This window comes from Felis catus, chromosome D4, assembly GCF_018350175.1.
Source record: "Felis catus isolate Fca126 chromosome D4, F.catus_Fca126_mat1.0, whole genome shotgun sequence".
NCBI classification, from domain to species: domain Eukaryota; kingdom Metazoa; phylum Chordata; class Mammalia; order Carnivora; family Felidae; genus Felis; species Felis catus.
This window is the reverse complement of record NC_058380.1, coordinates 21,195,445-21,216,866: the sequence shown is the minus strand read 5'-3', so window position 1 is coordinate 21,216,866 and position 21,422 is coordinate 21,195,445. Positions and strand designations below refer to the sequence as shown.

Here is a 21,422-nt window from a genome sequence, read left to right as displayed (position 1 = left end):
TGGGGGTTGTACCTAAGCGATGAATCACGGGAATCTACCTCCAAAACCAAGAGCACACTGTATACGCTGTATGTTAGCCAACTTGACAATAAATTATATTTAAATAAATAAATAAATAATAAAATTGGGAGATGTCACATGAGAATTCAAGCTTGCAGCCTTGTTTTGAGGCCTACAGTCTTGCAGGGCAGCTCCACAGTGGGCAGAGAGGGGACTGCCTGCATCTGCCCCAGTGCCATCCAGCTTGTTCCCTTCACTATGTGCCCTGGAGGGCCAGTCACCAAAGAAAAATGAGCTTCACCCATGCTGGACACACATTTGGGAGCCTCTGCAAGTTATAGTCAACAAAACCTGCTTTATTCCTTAGCACAAGTTCATTTTAGGCATTTTACCAGGTTTTCTATGATTTTATATTTTTCCTTAACATTTCCAGTTGACCAGAGAAAATCCAGCCACCTTGAAATACAGAGGGAAGTAAATACATCTATAGAAATGATATTATGGAACACCTAAGATGTCTTCTATTAGCTTCCAGATAAAGCACTGTGTTCACTCACGACACGTGTGCACGGACTTGCACGCACAGAGGACTTCAGCTAGCCCACTGAGATCCAGCTATAAATGCAATCACTAGCTTCTTCTCCTAGTAGATGTTTTTTTTTTCTCTTGTGTTCTAATTGTGGTTGATAACAGTCAAAGGGTAAAATAGCTGCTGATAAAAAGCGGAATAAACTGGCCTCCCCCAAAGCAAAGGTGAATGAACCTACATAACGAGCTGCGATTTCCTTTTCTTCAGTTTTCTGCTTTTTGCTATCAGAGGAGTAGTCAGTGGAGTTTCTGTGCTTCTCGGCACCTCGGAAACTGGCTGATGGGGATACTGAAGAACTCTGGAGTTAGAAAAGAAAGCAGCATTGAGAAATGACCATCCCTTTAACAGTGAGTTCTTCAGTCACTTAAGACTTAATGTTCCTCTTCTTCATTAGTATACACTTGCAAAACTGTTAGGAGGAGACAGGAGAGAAGGCAGGAGGTGAAAGGAAGAAGGCAACAGAGGTGTAGAGAGAAAACCAAGGAGAAATGGAAAAGGGAATGAGGGATAAAAGGAACGAACCGTGTAGAGACGTGGCAGAGGGAGCCAAGGAATAAAAAAGGAGGCAGGGACAGCAAATCCAGAAGACAGAAGGGGTCTGGTCCAAAGGAGATGTTGATTACACTGGCAAAGCATCTTTAGAAAAGTGAGAAAGGAAGCGGATAGGGAAAAAAAAAAGAAAAGAAAAAAGGAATGGGGCACCTGGGTGACTCAGTTGGTTAAGCATCTGACTCTTGATTTCAGCTCAGGTCATGATCTCACAGTTCCTGACTTTGAGCCCCACATCGGGCTCTGTGCTGACAGTTAGGAGCTTGCTTGAGATTCTCTGTCTCCCTCTCTGCCCCTCCCCTACTTGCACTCTCTTTCTCAAAATAAATAAACAAACACTAAAAAAAGAAGAAGAAGAAAAGGAAAGAAGAAAAAGGCAAGCCACCTCCCCACCCCCACCAAGTTTGCTGGCTGATGGGAAGCCAGTATCTTAAGCCATTACAGAAACACTAAATACATTAGAGTTCAACCTGGAGAAAAATTAGTAAATCTTCAAAGAAAAGGGAAGAGAGGTACTCTTTGGGAATTTGAGCACCCAAAAATGGTGATCATGTGACACTAAGGTCCTATTTACAGAATTTTGCTTCGTCCCTTGTCTTGTGGGTGTGGAAGATTCAGAGTGGCAAGTAATAAGAACAGAAACAAAACATCTGCAAAAATGTTCACTTTGTTCCTTTCTGACTCCTACAGTTTTCATAAGCCTGCTCTCTTTTTTTTTTTTAATCTCTGGAAACCCTGGAACCCCCATTAGGACCAGGTAACAGAGAAAGACAGTCCCTCCCTCTTGGGAACACGGTCGGGAGCGACCCGTATGGGTTCAGGTGATGTCCGTCATTTCTGCCCTTCCAAAGAGGTCCCAGGTGGAGGAGACCCACACGTCAAAAATAAGCACTGAAAGTACAGAGAATGAATGTGTCTGCCATTGAGGCCAGGTGGCTACTGGGAGGCATATTTAGAGAGTATGACAGCCTAAAACCAGATATGAAGAAATGAAGAAAGTGTCAATGGAACCGGGAAGCAACCTTACAAACTGGCTAGTGACTCAGCTCCAGACAGACCAAACAGGAGCTAGCTAGACGTGAAGGTGAGGTGTGAGAGAGGGAGCAGGGCTGACCTGTGGAGGGTAGGTCGTAAAGGCCAGAGAAGCCAAGTCCTTCATCAGGGCACCAGCACAGGGCTCTGTGCGCTAGACTAACCCAGGCTGGACGGTGGAAAGAACATTTGGAGTTAAGAAAACAAGTTTTAGGAACAGCAAACAATCTCCACCAGAATATCTCCGCCTTGCCATCTGAATCAATTCAGGAAACTGTTCCATAAAGCTCTTCCTCATTGATAACTTTTACTCTTCTCATATAAAACTAACCTTTGTACTTTTTTTTTCTCCTTTATCTTAGTCTGATGGTATTATAAAGATACACAACACTGGAGCGCCTGTCAGCATGGAGCCTGCTTGGGATTCTCTCTCTCTCTCCCTCTCTCTTTGCCCGTCCCCCAGCTCACGCACTCTCTCAAAATACATAAACTTAAAAAGAAAAAAAAGATACACATTTATAAGGGCTTTTAAATTAACTATGGGGGAGGGAGTGTGATATCCAGAACTTGTGGCCCTGTATTCCATTTCACTTCCTCCGAACCTTAACGCCACATTTTCTTCTGTGGCTAAGCTTTCAAAGTGTGTTGTTAGAGGAAAACCAATTAACTTCCTTCCCCGCCCCCCCCCCCCCCGCCCCAGTATCAGCTGTGCTGATGGCAACTCCACCACCAGCTTCAAAGGCAGGAAGGAGAGGGGATAGGGGTTTGGTGGCAAAGGAAGAGGAGAAGGACAGTGAGTGGGTTCCCAACGACAGGGCTGGGTATCTCTAAACCCTTCCTTCCTTTGGCATTCTCTCTCAGCGTTTTCAATGAATGCAATAAATTGTAGGCATCAAACCCTGTAACTATCCCTATTCATTCACCCTTAAGCTTAATGGCAGAAAAGATGGCACGTGCTACTCAGTAAGGCGGAAGGCTGAAACAAAACATTAGAAGCCAAATAATTTTTAAAACTGGACTGCTTCATTTTCACGTATTTCCACTCAATTCCAACCCTCGTTCTTAAGCTGTAAAGACTCGGTTCAATGCTTCTGCTTTATTTTCACACCATGACTAGGTTTTTATGACCATTACTCCACTAAAATCATGCCTGCAAACATCATCTGTGAGCCTCTACCTACCATATTTAATGTCAGAACCCCATATCTAGTTCCCCTGTCTCCAGTCTATCCTCCACATTTCTGGGGTTCGTATTTCCCCAAAGAGAGATTCAACCACTTCTCAGTCTTCCTTAAAAACAACAAATGGTTTCCCACTATCCTTAGGGGAAAACAAAAATCCCATATCTGAGCCTGGCTGTTTCCAAAGCCCTTCAGTCCATGCCCTAAACCAGAGCCCTGGCCTTAGAGCTCAGCGCCACGAGCTTGGTGTTGCCCAGTGCTCTGTGCATTTTCATTGTATCTGTACTTTTTTCCCGGTTTATGAGAATGCCCATTTTCCCTCGCTATCTTTCTGTTGAAATCCTCATTCTTAAGAACCAGCTCTAATGTCACCTTTTAAAGCTTGCTCAGACACTGGCAGGCAGAATTAATCACTCAATTCCTCTTTGTTCCCTTAACACTTTGTTCACCCAGTGAGTAGAGCCCTCGCAATCAATATGTGGCTATTTGTTTACAAGGTTACTTCCCACCACGGTCTGTGGGTTACTTGGGGGTGGGGGCCCCCGGCACAGTGAGCAGCAGAGAGCTGCCCAGAAATGTTTTTGAACATCAATGAGCAAATATCACTTTTGTGCTCCTCAATCTTAACCTAAAATTCAAGTGACACATTCCCTTTCAGAAGACCACTAGGCTGGATGGTTCCACAAGAAACCATTCATTGCAGTGAGAGCTGAGCAGTGACGCCCCTTGGAATTAGCAGCAGGGAAGTTCTGTGTCTCCTTCATCTCTACTCCTCTACCTACTCCCACATGCCTTCATCTGACTCATGTGATATCGTACAAAAAAAAAAGAAAGAAAAAAAACTCTACATGTGCATGATTATCAACAATCTGAGTCTTTTGATTCTGAGACCCTTTACTGATAAAGTCATTTCCACTTTGTCCGAAAGGAAAAATTGATTTTTAAACAATTATGAAATGCTTTCTTAAAAATCAATACTTAAATGGTAATGTTTATTTATCTTTATGCTTTATACTTACTTATTGACATACATGTATAGACAGCTTTACTTTAACTGGCTGGTTTCTGGCTCTGTGGGCAGTATTTTATTTGTGAATTTTACTGCAGAACAGAGTTATATGTTGGAGTCTCCTGGTAGAAGGATAAAGTAGTTAATTATCACTAGCATTTAAAGGTTAAGCTACACAATGGGCACCGGAGCAATCCACGATGTTCCAATAACATAACTGCTCTGGAATCAAATTGGACTTGGCACAGACTGCCATCACGAATCTTACACCACCGTTCTGCCACTGGAAGGCCTCTTGGATCTTTGCTGAGCATGTGAACAGGAGGAATTAAATAAATACTTGTAAAGACAAAGTCATGCTTTCACTACCAAGTACTTCTGTATCTCTATCACTACTTTACAAGCTTACCTACATTAGATTTCCCCTAGCTTGCTACACAGGAAACTTACTGGAGCTGCATCATGACTCTGTATAAATCTACAAACTCAGAAACATTTTCTCATTACCGTTGGATCATGTGAATGTATCAGCAAATTCATTAAGGAGGGTCATAACAATCAGAAAAAGTGGCCTTTTTACCTCTCAGGCAAAATACCTTAAATGTGAATGCTTACTAAAAAGCTCTGTATTTTTAATTTTTTTTTAAATCTTTACTTATTTTTGAGAGAGAGACAGAGCACAAGCGGGGGAGGAACAGAGAGAAAGACACAGAATCTGAAGCAGGCTCCAGGCTCCAAGCTGTCAGCACAGAGCCTGACGTGGGGCTCGAACTCATCAACTGTGAGATCATGACCTGAGCTGAAGTCGGATGCTTAACCGAATGAGCCACCCGGGAGTCCCAAAAGCTCTGTATTTTTAAAAACAAAACACTTGTGTTGGGATATTAAAAAGAACAAAGTAGATGTTTAAGGAAAGAAAAGGAAGGAGGCAAACAAAAAACCAGAGGAAAAAATAATAAAAATCTGTTAAGTCTTATGATATGGAGATCCCAATTGCTTTGGAAGCAAAAGGTAAGCTTTACAAGAGTTACTCCTAACATTATAAATCATATTTTATCTTCAAATGACAAAAATGATAGATCCTGGTTTGAAAACCAACCAAGACTTTACTAAGGTTATTACTGACCAAGTCAGATGGAAAACAGACACGTCCCTCAATTGAAATGGATGGCCCCGTCCCTTCACCTTTACTCCTCTGCCACTTCAAAGACGACCATGTATGACAAAGAGTTCTATAAAGCACACCACCGCCCCCCCAAAACCCCAAGAAATAGTGTTGTTACAATTAGCTAATTTTAATAACAGGTAGCACAGATTTTACTAGCAGGCAATAGCATCTGTCTGGAGTCAGACTGCCTGTCTGGATTTGAGTCTAGAGTTTTCCACTTAATAGCTGTGTAGCCCTGGGGATGCTGCCCAGTTTGTCTCTCTGTGGTCTGGGACAAGAACACCCCGCCCATTTCCTCACTGGGCTGCGCTGAGGACTAGGAGAAAGAACCTACGTAAAGAAGTACAAGGCAAGGTCCCAGACAGAGAACTGAGCCCCTCAGCAGCAGCAACTCGGCACTATGACGGAGAACCGCATGCTATTTACTACAGAGCTAGTGTGGACCTTCTATTTGGAGCCTCACATAAGGATTATTCTTGGCATCTGTGTAGCACTAGCCCTCAGCACAGATATACAGATGGTCTGTAATGATAGGGTTTCAATAGACTGCTACGAACCAAAACACATCTCCTTTCAACAAAGTAAAGGTTTTGGTTCGATACTGCAGGCAGGACTAGAAATACCACCTCCACGTCGGACTTTCTAATTTGATTTCAAACGCACATCAAGCTAAGGCTGCTTGCCATTCACGAAGTGCAGTGGGTGTATGTCCCTGCCCGCTTACAAGATTCCAACCAGAAGGAATGGTTGAAGAACCATGATCAAAAACTCTCAAACACATTTGATATGGTCTGTTCATTAGCTACAGCCTTCGAACACCCCATCTACTTGGTACCAAAGAGTAAAACCATCAGATAAAGGGGATAATGATGGGACAAGAGGGTACCATGAAAATCCGGCTGGGGTTTTGCCCCTACCTTACAACTGCTGTCCAGGCCTCCTCTACTCTCAAAACCAGCCCAGTTTAGACCATTAATTATACTGTTAGTCTGACTGTAGTTCATTCAGTATGGGAATTAGTTTAGATCAGGAACAATTCAGAGGAAGTCTGTTAATGGCACTGGGGGAGGGAAGGATGGAGAAGTCAGGCTCAAGAGGCTGGCTGACCCTTCACTGGTGCCATAACTAAAGTCCTCAAGCATCATTTCCTCTGCCAAAAACAAAAACAAAAACAAAAAACAAACCCTAGATGACTAAAACAGACATGAATATTGTTGACTTTCTTGAGTTCAGAAAGGCCAAGGTACTGCTGGAGATCAGCAGGGACTCTGCCCACCCCGCATCCTAAGCAGAAGGGCCTTCAGGAGGAGCCCTTCAATCATGAGTCACCCTGCCATCGATATGTTCACTAGTCCTCAAAGCATTTCAGAGTTATGAAATACTTTAAGTTCTGAAGTGAAAGTAGTATCCTGAATCACCCATATTTACCAAACACAGTACCATACCCCAGTGCATTCCTGACTGAGGTTTTATTGTACAGTATTACACAAAATGCTTATTATTTACATTCATACAGCTCTTTAAAACGGATACAACATTGTAATATTGATTATCCCACCCATTAGAAAAACAACCAGAAGAGATGGAGAAAATAATCCTCAATTTGGAAAAATTAAAACATAAAAAATATTTGGCTAAAATATACACGTCTTACATACTGACTCATAACACATGCAAATTTATGTAAATTAGCTTAAAATTTATAGCATGCTGCTGGTGAAAGACCTGAATACGGTGGGGCTCTAAGCCAGTCACTGGTGTCAGTTTACTGCTCATTACAGTAAGACTTTTTTAAAATAACCTGCTTGATTAAGGAAGTCATTAAAAACACAATCTGTATATAACCCTCACAGAACTTGCTTTTTTCAAATTAGCATAAATCAAAATTCACCTTCAAAAATGACTGGGACTTTCTGAAGACCTGCCCTTGTTAAAGTATAATCTCCATATAAAGTAATGAGTCTGTTCTTAATAAATGTTTCACCTTCCACAACATGACAAGAGCAACACATTCCTTAAAATGTTCTATTGTTGTCTTTGCCTTTCTGCTTCTCTCCTGGTAAGAGATACCTGGGTCAAGATAAATGTCTCTGGCAGATAATCAAAATTCGATCAAACAAGGCGCTGAAAGAGGAAAGATTAACAAGAGAGGCAGTGTCCACAGTGGGTACGGAATGGGTCCTAGAGTCAGCGCAGGTGGGCCAAACTAGGCTGTACCGCCCGCTGTGTGACCTTGGACAAGTTAATGAACGTCTCTAAGCTTCAGTTTCCCAGTGGGCCAACCAAGGCTGAGTGGAGTCCTTGCTGGGAAGGCTGCTGCCAAGATGAAAGGAGAGTGCATGTTGTGAACGCAGTAGCTAGCCTGTGAAGGGCCTCTACTCCTATGCTAATGTGGAACCACCACACAAGGTCAGTGTGCTCATGGACTCTTTCGGCAAGTATCTGCTGAATACCCACTAAGCACGGACAAACAAAGATGGATGAAACCTACGCCTTGCCCTCCAGTAAGTTAAAAATACTTAGAATACAAAAGTCCCACATATCTTTTCCTTCATGCAGTAAAATACACAGCACTTCCATATTCAGTCACTCATGTTTTGTTTCCATGGCCTCAGCATTATGTATTACTTGGTCAGGATAAAACGTTATAATAATTTATAAGGTATCAATAGAATTGATTTTAAATTAGGACATTATCTTAATGTCCTCCTGGGTTTTCTTGAATGTTATTTCCTCTTCCTGGAATAAAGCTGTTGGCTCCACCCCAGAAATTTCATTAAACACAGTTACTTTAGCTGGCGAGCTGAGCTGCTGCTGCTGTGTGATGCTCTGACACCAAAGACACAGGCCTGGTCCTTGTGTGGCCACCTCAGCTTCCCTCTCCGGACAGCCACTGTCTGCCCGTGGGCCAAACTGTGGGTTACATGAGGAAGCAACTGGGAGAATGAGAGGGGACAGGAGAAGTGAGCCCACAGATACTGCTCAGAAGTCCCATCTCTGATCCGGGCTGATCGCCCCAGAGCCGCCGCATGCCCTTCAATCCAATGGGCCTCCTCAAAGTTCACAAGACCTAACATTCTTACGCGCGTCTGTCCTCCGTCAAGAGTTCCCTTCCCTCGTAAACAGACAAGATTTATAATCTTGTACGCGCTCTGTAAACTACAGTCACAAGCACCTGCCACCTTCCTCTGGGAATTTTTTTTTTTTTTTTGGACAGCACCCATAAAATACATCCTAGATCATTCATTCACTGCTGCCTTATAATCAATGTTACCAAGTCGCGCTGACAACTACGACACGATACGTGAGTCTGACTGCCCTAAAAACAAAAAGGGGGGACTGGCAAAAATTTCCTTCCTACATTTTCTGGGAAGGTGACTGACTTTGGACCTACACTTGCACTGTGTTCTGTTCCTGAATCCAAATATCAAGCGACTTCTACCAGCTGCTTTGAAAGAAGCTGAAGTAGAGCAGCTGCTCCGAGAAAAGAAGTGACTCAGCTCGAAGACTTGGCAAAAGCTATGTCTTAATGGACCAGAATCCTCATTTTAGTAACTATTAAAATTTATTGGAAAAGAAAGCCTTTTCATGTTGCTATTTTTTCCAGTAAACTGTTTTAATCTATTTCAAAGACTAAACCTTTTTTTCTTCCCAAGAGTGTTAACTCCACAGAGCCTCCTATATATCCTTATGTATTACGGATGCAAATATTCTCTATTCTCTACAACATCGGAGGGTAGTTCAGCAGGAACACGGAAGGAAACAACAGTGTATCAATTCAAAGGCAGGCTGCCTAACAGTTTTGAGGGGGCTAATCAGAAACTCCAGGTCTTTGTCTGCCACCTCAATATGGCAAAACAGTTTTCAGTGATGACTCAATTTGGCCGTAAGGTCCTTCACTAAAACACTCAAGTGTGTGCTCTAGAACAGACCCAACAAACATAAACATCATGTGAGTCACATACGTATTTAGACCTTTTCTAGTAGCCAGATTTTTAAGAACTGGAAAACAGTAAAATTAGTTTTAGTCATACACCTAGTTAAACCGCTGTATCCCCAAATACCATTCAACGTACAATCCATATCAAAACCAGCACTGAGACATTTTATGTGATTTTTTTAGTACGAGGTCTTCAAAATCTGGCACGCGTTTCACACCTGCAGCCAGTCTCGATTTGGACTGGCCACGTTTCCAGGGCTTTAACAGCCACGTGTGGCTTGTGGCTACCATACGGGATGACAGAGGTCTCAAAGATCCTAAAGCCACAATGGGAATCATGCCTATTAATGTAAGAATCTGGCACTTTACAGAAGTACAACAGGCCTGACCCGGCCACTGCCTCCCTTCTCCAATCTGAGCTCAGAGTCTCTTTGTCAGAGAGCTGGACATCCCATACCCTTTCATCCCACAGCATGGGCTTCTGCCAAGAACTCTTCCCCAGTCCAAGTGGCTAGCGTTTTTCACCTTTTATGTCTCAGCTTAAATGCCACTTTCTCTGAAAGGTCTTGTTGGTGATATTACCCAAGGAGATCTCTCCTGGAAATCTCTATCATAGCCCCTTATTTACTTCCATCCTAGCATTTATACTACAGCCATTATTTTCTTATTATTTTCTTGTCCCTTGTACTTGACTCGAGTTCCACGAAGGCAGGGACCATCCCCCTGGTTTGGTGCCTCAATGAATAGCTGCTGAACAAATCAGTGAGTACAAAACTTGATCTGTTCCTGTATCAACACGCATGCCTACGTTTGCTTGTTCCCATATTATTTTCGTGTTACCCGGAGAGAAGAAGTTGTGTGTTACCAAAGGGCAAAAGCTACTGTGCCTTATTACTTTGTGTTCTCAGCACTCAGTATAATGACTGTCACAGCCAGAAGAGCAGCTGCCTGGGGCCGGGGGGCGGGGGGACGCCAGTGCAGGTGTGGTGTGTGTAGGCACACCAAAGGAAGGAGGCAGCCTTCAAAAGTCAAAAGTGGTAATTCTGAAAGTGATACAGTGACAAGACAATTTTCAGGATTATGCTGTAAAACTACTAACAGGAAGCAGTACAAAAATTAAAACTGGGACAGAGGGCGGAATGATGCCAGGTGGAAAGAGGGTCAAAGGTGGTAGCTTTACCCTGGTTGTTCCCCACCAGCAAGGGCGCAGGATCTGACCTCTGGGTGAACACACAGGAAGTATTTGTTGTTGCATAAACGTGACACTATCAAGGCCACCAATTTTTCTTATTCTGAAAGAGATAAATCTTCTACACAAGGGAGACATTTTTCAACTGGCTCTCCTTCGTCTTTCATCATGTACTCATCACCTGCCTGTGACCAGGGAGAAACAAATCTTATTCAAGTCTGACCACTGAAAAGGCAGGATTTAAATGAATCCTGCCTGACAGACCGACCACAAGAAGAATGCAGGCATCAGCAGTTTTTCTGTGGCTGCTCATTTAGAGAATAGTGATCCCTGGGGATCTCCTAGAAATGTTTATCTCCCAAGGAGGTATGTGGTAAAAGGAAGGGGGAAAAAAACCACCTTCAGTCCTCATGTTTTTTTAATGGACAGTAAGTCACCACACACAGGTGATGAAAGAAACAGCCCCGTATAGGGCAGACAGACATAATACTTGTTTTTTTAAAAAGAGCTTTACAGTGGCTGATTGTTCAGTCACAGATGACTAGAGTTTTATGTAAATTTTTAGCATGTAAAGCAACATACAGCATGAGTATCAATCAGCTTAACAAAGTGATTTCAGTATACTGACGAATGAAAACAAAAGAGACACAGACACTCGGAGATACAATTTCCAATCTTTCCCAAGAAATGATTTCAAGCAGTGGCTTTCATTTGACAAGCAGATCTAAAGATGCAGGGCTGACAAAATACATAAAACACTGGAGAAACAGGTTGATTCACCAAGTGTGTGCCAAGCAAGATGAGTCTGGTCTAACCAGGAAACCACACTCCTTCCACTAACCAGCGCTGAGATGCTGGTCGAATCCCACCCCCTCCCACCACTCGATCATAGGTCAGAGAGCGAAACTGTAAAGGGCCTTACAGAACACGTCTCAGAGGTGTCCACTTGCCACCGCAAACAACTGTGGGTGCTGGTCCCCGGCTCCTGTTCTCTGACCTTGACTTTTCCTTCCCTCCCACTCCTCACCTGGTCCCTGCCCTGCCATCAACACCTCTGTCAACGCTTAGTCTTGCTGGTGGCAGCGTGGGCTAAAGAGGTTGTTGACCCTTATTCTAACATGTCCTTTTAGGTTAATTACTTTTGTATACTCGGTGTACCCAGTGACATTTAATCACTACGGCACTACTCGAGTAAACAGAAGTGAATGGAGCCAACTGCAATTTGGCATCGAGCTAAATGGTGCGGTAATAGCAGCATGCTGAAAACGGACGGCGAGAAAACGCTCTCACTCACCACGGTGAGAAATGAGGTGGACACCATTTGATCAATCGCTATTTTATTAAAAAGCAAGCACACTAGCCCAGTGGTAGGCTTTTGCTATTTAATACTAAATACGGCTTAAAGGAATCCTGCACATACGGACGGTCCAGTAAGTGCCTGCTGACTGCCTGGATGACGACAAAAGTAACTCAGAGTGTGGGTGTGACTTTCACGGTATGGATGTGTCCCCTGTCTCCCTCTCCACAGGCACCCACGCATACACTCAAGCACATGTGTCCCGTGGCAGGATAGCCCTCTGCTAACACAGTCAACCGTCTACCCTCTTGCAAGCGTTTGGGTTTGTAAATACCCGGGGCACAGAAGTTAGATGCAGAATGTCCTAGAACTCTGTATATACATCAAAGCATCCAGTACTAGATTAATCAAATGTCATGCCATAGACCGTGAGCCACTGAAAGTCTGTGAAAACACATGGCCAAGGACTTCTACTGGGAACGGAGAGTGGGTCAGAGAGGCCATCCGCAGCCCTGAACGGAACCAGCCAGAGCAGAGGGACGGAGGGTGATTTTGTCGAAGTGCTTTCAATACCGGCTGGCAGATGAAAACATGAGGCTTTACTCCTCTATCTAAGGAACAACAAAGACTTCGCAAGCACAGTCTCATGTAGCGATGCCAGTAAAATCCCACAACGTTAACCGAATGCTCCTACTGTACCGGCAGTGTGGTGAGACACTGGGGACACGAAGTGAAGACGGCACCAGTGCTTCGGTGCTGTCGAGTCTAGAGGGAAGGGGATGGAATGGAATAATCACAAGCTGGACAGAGAGTGCTCTGGTTTCAAATCTCAGCTCCAGCAACTTATTAGCTGTGTGATTCTGGCAAACTAACCCCGAGGCCTCAATTTTCATCCCTGTAAAATAAAGATACCTGTCCTACCAGATTGTCATGAAGATGAAATGAGATAGCCACATGAAATGGCAAGCATACTGACCTTTCTTTCATGCGTATTTCTGGCATCTGCCCGAGAAGCCACAGGCCAAGGCTTCGCCAGCAGCCCAAGCAGGCAACGGGAGGCCTGGAGCGTGGCCGCACTGTCTCCTACTGGCCTGCCTTTGACAGAGGCAAATGGGCAGTTCTTCAGGTTCTGGGCAAAGGCCACCCCACTACTTGCCCAGATTCAAACGTTTCAGCCAGCAGATTCTCTAGTTTGGGCATCTACCTGCCCTATTGGCTTGGTGCCCTCTTCGGAAGTTCTGCTCTTTTCTCTCATTCGTAGGATTCACGTCGAGCACACCTTCTGACATGACGTTGAGCCGGGATAGTAGAATAAAGTCTACGCTTGCAACCCCAACCTCACCGAAGTTTGACAAATGACCCTAAGGTGAGTAAGGCGTCGGGACTGATGGGGTGGGGTGGGCCAGGCACTCTGCTGGGCTGTAAGGCACTGACTGAGCACACAGTACCCCTCAGAGCACCCCTGTTGTAGTAGGGGGCATCAAAATAAACTTATTGATACAGTAATAAAAAATTAGTAAGTGCCAACGGCAACATGTTACAAAGGAGATAAACAGGATGCTAACCTTCAGCGTCCTGACAGGGTGGCCAGGGACTGGTTCTCAGAGAGATGACATTCAGCTGACAGTGGGAGCAGAAGCTGGAGCCAACCATGTGGACGGCCAGGAGAACGCTGTGGACAGAGAGGCAGGAGGCCTGGGTGCCGACCCTGGAGGGACAGCATGAGGGGCTGGTGCTGGACAGTGGGAGGGCTGGGCTGTGCGGGGCTCAGCAGGCCATGGGGAAGTCTGTTTAATTCTGAGTGCCACTGAGGAGAATGGGGGGATGACACATGTTCTCAAAATCGGTCAGATCTCTGGAAAGTTCTATGTTAGAGGGGGACCAGAGTTAAGACTTTTCAGAGCACTTAAAATTGGAAAAGACCACCTTGCTTACTTACCTCCACCCCCTGGTAATTAAAAATAAAAACAATACTAGGTGCACAACATAAACCTTGCAATTACACTAAAATTAAAACAACAGCATTTTGCTTCAGATCATCAAAACTGAGCTTTCATCACTTCTGTGTCCCTGCTTTTACCAACCCAGTTAGCAGGGAGGCAGTGATCCAGGGCAGATGCAGGTGACTCAGACTGGAGGGGGCATTGGAGAAGGGGCGAAGAGGATGGATTTGAGAGATGGGGAGGTATGATCCGGCGACTCACTTCATGCGATCGTGTATGTGTCGCACACAGAAGTATGTGTATGTTGCAGGGTGTGTGTAGGTATATATATGTATTTATAGAATCAGAATGGAAATCCAGCTTGTCCACATACTTCACTCATCTTCACTGTGATATAGGTTTGTACTGGAGAAACAAAGAGCTCCTGTCCTTTCCCAGGTATCCCACAAAAATGCGCTTAACCTTAAGGTGCTCATGGGACGACGGGGAAACGTGAATGGCGTCCTCCAGGTTGATCACGGAAGGGGGGTGGGGTGGGAACACATAATTGATCTAATCAACCAGAATTACATTTCCACAAAGCGTTACACTAGATATTTGAGACAGACGCTGCAGAATACATGCTGATCGCTACTCAAAGAAACTTAGAAAGAAGGAAGGAAGACCTGTATCTGTGATGAACAGAAAACCGGATTATAAGAGCATGTGAGACATTTTGGGGGATGAGATCTACCCACTGAGACTCCTATGGGAGATTAGGCCAGGCGCTGCCTGGAAGGAGGAGACAGTGCTGCCAGGGTACACACCTGGGCTGAGGGGATTTCAGGCATGGGGGGAAGGCGAGGCTAAGTCCAGGAGGAAGAGGAGGAGAGTAAGACACAGAGCAGCGAGGACAGAAAGGTGCCCTTTCTCTGGGATAGTGTCACAGGATGAGACAAGCAGGTGGGGGGCAATTCAAGGACTAGGCAGTGGTTCTCAGCCCTGGCCTCATGACCGACTTGCCCAAAGATCTTCAAAAAAAAAAAAAAAAAAAAAAAAGCCTCACCTGTGCCCTGCCCTGGAGCAAAAGAGTCAGAATGGGGAGTGGGCCTGGCCAATTTTACAAGCCCCCGGGTGGGTGGCTCTATCTTTGAGAACCTCTGACCTCAGGCGTATTCAGATAATCAGCAGTGCTGCGACTGCTGTCAACTAGTACTCCTAATCAACTAGAACCACCTACCTATTAATACCAAGTCACCTCCAGCCCTTTCAGAGGGCACAATTAGCCCAGCAGCAGCAACAGCATCCCAGACTTTATCTCCCTGTGGCTGTTCTTGCTGGGATGACCCACATTTAACCGGTAAGAAATAACATATTTCAAAATCATAGTTTGGAGCTGGGAGAGAGAAAACAATCACAACTGTGTCACAAGATGAGGCGACATGCTCTTTACCCATTTCTGAACGCCTGAATGTGGTGTTCCCATGCATGACTCTACAATGCTGACAAAGTGATGTATTTTGAGTGCCATAATTAAAACGATAATCTCAATAAAGTGGGCATTATGAGATAATTGGCCATCCTCAGGTATTAAGTAAACTGTGGTAAAAGCCAAGGATACTCATCGCCAAGGTCAATTACAATAATTGCTAATCTGAATCACATTATGCTATTGTAAACCCCGCTTGATTTAAAACACACACACACACACACACACACACACACACACACACACACACACACACCAAAAACTGATTTAACACACACCACAGGGAAATGACCTGAGAAGGAGTTCTTGTTGTTCTTGTTGCCTGACTACTGGTCACTGAAGAATTCGTATAATCAACTTTGTAGGGTCCCCACTTACATCCTATCCCTTTAAACCACACCTGTTTCCTCAGCTCTGCAGTCTGAGCTCATTAAGGAAATGTGCCTCTCAGACGTTAGGTGGCTCAGAACGGTAACATATAGGAAGACAGAGTGGCTCTAAATTGATAATAAAATTAGTCCAACAGAAAAACAAATACCCATTACTCCTTGAGAGTAATTTTCCCTGCCTCGGCACGTTACAGGAAGTCTTCACTGACTTCTGCAGAAACCGAGTCTCTCAGATATGATGGGTTTTAGCTTGTGGGAAGTTATTTCACCCTCCACATGCCACTGTCAGCTTGCCTAGTAGACCAACACTCAGGCTCAAGTAACCAATGGTCAACCAGAAGTCAGGAAAAGCCCGGAAGACAAGAGGGAAAACAGAATGTGTGACCTTCCTTCGGCTAATTGGAATGTGTTTGGCAATCGAAGAGTATAAAACTTCTTTTTTAAGCTGTGATTAAACATCAAGACTTTGATGTTTTATACGGCATTCTTCCCCAGTAATTAACTGCACTAATGAAGTTAATTAGTGGGGAAGAATGCCGTATAAAACATCAAAGTCTTGATGTTTAGTGTCACCATCAGTTCAACTAAACAGTAATAAAGAAATAATTTCTTAAAGCGCATTTATGCATGCTCAGCACTTCGGTTTACAAGCTCCGATTGTAGGATAGGAACATTTTTCAAAATATCCAAAGATGCTATCCCCGATGCAATCCAACTGCACTGACAGCAACAACATACCATTTAATGTAGTGTAATTAAGTGGCCAAGAACGCCACATAAAGCAAAAGAATTGAGACATTTAATCATAGTTATGAGGACAGTTATAAATCTACCATTACTGTGAGATGAAGGAATGGGGAAACCCAAGGCGAACAGCCACACGAAGAACTATGCAACCTGAAGGCTGATGCTAATTAAGCAGTGGATAGTGGGTTTACACAAGGGATCAAGACCCCATGGAGAGTGGGTCTAGACAAGGGATCAAGCTATCAAACAAGACGTGCAGACAGCAGGTCCTTTCAAGCACTCCTGGATGGCACCTCATGTCTTCTGCCCTTTGGTGGAACACAGTGAGCGGGGATAGCAACACCGGGATGTGAAGTCCACCGTGGGCCTCCTCCACGTGAGGCTCACGGCCGCAACAGGCTCTACCGAACAAGGCTGGTAAGTGCTCCTCTTTAGGGGACATCATCTAGTCCCCTACTATCTTAAGTATGGCCCACTGTCCAGCACCGTGGAGATCCCCTTTGAGAGTCTGTCCCAAATACACTCCTGACGGCCCTGCCCTGTATCTAACTAAATCTGCAGTTAACTCACATGTCTGTTTACCCTCATTAAAATATTTGACAAGCACCTGTCTACTTCAACCTCCCCCTCACCTCCTTATACAGGAAGAAACTTAAATCCCTAAGATGAAGGAGCTCAAATCAACAGGGCAGATACTGAAAGACGACCCTCTGATTTTAACAGGAGGCCCAGGAAATGGTGCCTGTGTGCGTCAAAAGAAACCAACCTGTATACAGAGCAACAAGGCATCATCAATAAAAGAGGACAGAAGGAGTCAAGAGAATGACAAAGGGGATTGCTTCATTAGGTAGGACAGGTCTGGGTTCAAATCTATTCTACCTGGGCCAAGCAGTCTATGAAACAAGTATGAAGTGAAAATTTACAAATTCTAGAAATATAAAAGATGAAAAGGACATTAAAATGTGTATTGGGAAAGAAAAGCTCTAGAGAAGGAAAAGTTGTGGAGTCTCCACTTTACTTTTTTGAAGGGCGATGGAGACATAAGAGGAAACGTGGCATCCACGGGGCCACCACACAGGACTGCGGAGAAAGCGGATGGACCACCCCGGGCACCATGAATTGTGCTCCTGCACAACCGTACATCGCCACACAAACTCACGAGGTGATGACAAGGACGCGCAGATTGTCGCATCACCTAAGGCTGCATTCTAAAGGTCAATCAGGATTCTAGACAATGACAAAAAAAAAAAAAAAAAGAACAAGAAGGCAGGCTACATAAAAGTCACTGAGGCAATTTCATCATTAATCATAGAATGAATGTCTCTCTCCCCAGTGAAATGTGAGCTCCGTGAGGGTGGATACTGGTCTTTTTCAATACTATATCCCCAGAGCCTAAGTACGGTGCCTGTCCTTGGCTAGCCACTGAAGAGCAAAATTTTAACAACATTTAACAAAGAACAGTCCTGAGGCTTATTATGTGGAGATGCTCACTGTATTAAGCATCATATAGCAGTTGCTACAGTGAGTGATGGGACAAAACTGACAGATAAACTTAACTCTTGGAGGCTACATTAGTTTCCTAAGGCTGCTGTACGAATTCCCACAAACTGGATGGCTTAAAACAACAGAAATGGGGGCGCCTGGGTGGCTCAGTCGGCTGAGCGTCGGACTTCGGCTCAGGTCATGACCTCGCGGTTCATGGGTTTGAGCCCCGCATCGGGCTCTGTGCTGACAGCTCAGAGCCTGGAGCCTCTTTCGGATTCTGCATCTCCCTCTCTCTCTGCCCCTCCCTCACTCATGCTCTGTCTCTCTCTGTCTCTAAAATAAACATTAAAAAAAAAAAAACCCACCACCAACAACTGAAATGTCTTCTCTCATGGAGGGGGAGGCTAGAAGTCATGGTCAAGGTGTCAGCAGGGCCATGCTCCCAATGAAGTCTCTAAGGAAGAATCCTTTGCCACTCCAGCTTCTGGTGGTTGCTGGCAATCCTTAGTACTGCTCTATCTGTGGCTGCATAACTCCAATCTCTGCTCGTCTTCATACGGCCTTCTTCTCTCTCAGTTTTTGTACTTCCCTGCCCCCACCCTGTGGAACAGTGGCAATGTCACTGAAATGTCTCAGGAACTATCCTGTCTAGATGACTTTCTCACCACATGCACGTGGTCTCAGTGTCAAGGCAGAGGCACTGGCTTTTTAAAGGTTTCCCACCTCCTCCTAATTTCTTTCAGAGTCTTGCCTCATCTCCAGCATTTTAAAGTACTAAGGAATTCAACCTGTAGCATTTCTCCAAAGGAACAATATTTATATTGCAAAATGATGAACTTGGCCCTCCAAAACATCCTCTTACTCAAGAACTTGAATGAATGAGGGCAGCAGCAGACAAGATGCAACAGACCCATAAAAACACTCCTCGTGTGATGCAGACACAGGGCTACTGGGTTGAGGGTGAACTAAGAACGTATGAGCCTTTTCCTTTAAAAAAAGTTTTTAAAAGATTAATGATATGTCTAAATAACTGACTGATATAGAAACTTCCTAACAACGTAGAAGCCAATAGCTCAAATCAATAAAGTCTCAATCTCTGAGATCCTCTGGACTTGAAAATACTTTTTGGTAAGTAATAAGCAAACTCATTTTTAATTCAAGCCAAAGAAGCAAAAAGCCAGAAATCATGCTCCCTTACATCCTAATATGCTGCCAAGTAGTTAAGTGTGATAACTGACATTCAGACATATGACCTTCTGTTCAATTCAAATAAGTTATCTTTAGATGTTTTGTGACGACTATTCTTGTGATTTAAGCACCTCATAATAAAATCCATCTTTCATTTTGCTTTTGTTTAGGAAAGGCTTGAATAATACCCTTACAACAGTGTTCTGGCAAACACTTTTAAATTATGTAATTCACCAGGTTCAACTCTGCCGGTACAATCACTTTCAAAGAAGATGGTTATAATACATTATCATTACAGCTATACAATCCAAGTTGAATTTTCCTTGGCTGAATTCCTAACATTTTAATGCTGAAATTGATCTGTTTTAAAAACATCATGTGAAGGGTTTTTAAATACCATACATGCCCAAGCTCTTTATTTTAAATGCTTTAGAAATAAGCTTGCATAAACAGAAGAAAAAAAAAATCTGTTCTCTAATCTAGCATTAAGCATATTTTAAAGAACAACAGGCATGTTTCCAAACAAACTACTGTAGTATACAAATTACCCAGCAGGGATGAGGATAACAATGCTTCTTATGTGGGTTTAGAACCTAGAGAAAGCTGACATTTCATCAAAGTTGTCTTGGAAACAATATTCTTTGTATTATTTAAAACACATGAGGTGCGCATTTGGGCGTGGGCTATTTCTTGCAAAGCAGATTGTGAGGCTGCCAAGTTTCTAGTACAGTGATGAGGAAGAGGAGTGTGTAAGCACTGAAATTATGTAAGAGGTTCACAAGAACACAGGACCGCCAGGACTCTCGCGTGCTATGCTCTCTGGTTCCCACTCAGGAAGATTTTCCTTCACCGCTAAGACCACTGTGCAGACGTGACTGCAGTACTGGCCACAGCTTTCGTACCTCCTCGTATCCACATTTGGTAGTGCCTTGTCATATTGATGCTAGATTCGGTCGTGTGAATTGCTTTGGTCAAGAGCACAGTATCAAACTTGATGCAAAGAACCCTACTCCTGCCAGAAAAAGAAGAAAAAAAAAAAAAAAAAAAAAGAACAAGGCTTGGCTAGCCTCCTGGATGGCTACAGGCGACATATGGGGAGCACCAGGTTATCTCAGCTGAAGACATTCTGGACCACCCAGCTGACTTCAGACACAAGAGCAAATTTGGACAAGCTCAGCAGACCAGCCAAGCCCGGCCAGGGTGGAAGAACTTGCCCCACAGCTAACACAAAGACTAAATTAAAGAGAAATGACAAATAGTTTTCACTTTAGACCACTACGTTTTGGAAAAGATTATTACACAGCATTGCTAACTGATATAACCATTTAATTAAGAATTAGCACCATAAGAATATATGCCCCTTTCACTCTTTAAGCTATATTAAAAATAGATGAAAATAATGGAAATTAAAAAGCAAGCTCATTCCTTTCTGGTTCCCAGCCTTATCACTTCTAACACCTTAAGAAATGAATCAACATATGTATCAATGGTAAACTCTCATAAATTCATTATTGCTTCACCAACACCAACCAACATTTGAAAATCACTCTATAATTTTCAAATCATTTCCACGTATATCATCGTATCTGCCCTCTCCAAAAGTTTGTTAGGACAGTATTATCACCACCATGTTAGTGATGACCAAACAGAACTCTAGTGAGATTAAGGGACTGCTTGAGGGCACACAGCTAGACACAAGTACAGCTGGGGCCGGAATACAGGGCTTCTGACTCTAGACTGGAACTGATTTTCACTCATACCCTGACACGAAGTCAGGAGAATAGGACAAGGTCAATGAGATTACTCACACTTGATCAATTCATGGAGTAAAAAGGCAAGACACAAAAAACTAGATATTGAGGTAACTGAAATAATTTAGGAAAAAAAAAACAGAACAGCTCACGGTATAAATCCTAAATTACACTGATATTCCAAGATTACGTAAGTTAGATATGTATTCAAATGCCATTTCTTTTCACAGCAATAAATATTTTCCCAGGTCATTATTTTTGAAATAGTTCTCAGTATTCAGATTGCGCGCACAATTTTGTGAATCAAAGGAATTTCAAAGATAAAGGGACCACGGTAATGATACCTCCATAAAGCTAGTCAGGACAGGCACTGTGGAAGCTCTATAATTGGTTCTCTCCACATCTGAATATTAAAACAACTCTCAACTTCAAGTTTATGCTCAGCTTACTTCTACATCTCATCTTCATTTAAATTTCCTCCTGAGGAGATTTTCAAA

At 43.6% G+C, this 21,422-nt stretch overlaps 1 protein-coding gene across 14 annotated transcripts in view; it reads right to left on the bottom strand.

Moving 5' to 3' along the window:
• TLE4 (TLE family member 4, transcriptional corepressor) overlaps positions 1–21,422 on the bottom strand; it is a 142,051-nt gene that overhangs the window by 22,638 nt on the left and 97,991 nt on the right. For all 14 annotated transcript variants that reach the window (XM_023243373.2, XM_023243374.2, XM_023243381.2 and 11 more), the window contains one exon: positions 768–887. In XM_023243373.2, the coding sequence (XP_023099141.1) occupies positions 768–887 (120 nt within the window). The remainder of the gene's footprint in view (positions 1–767; positions 888–21,422) is intronic.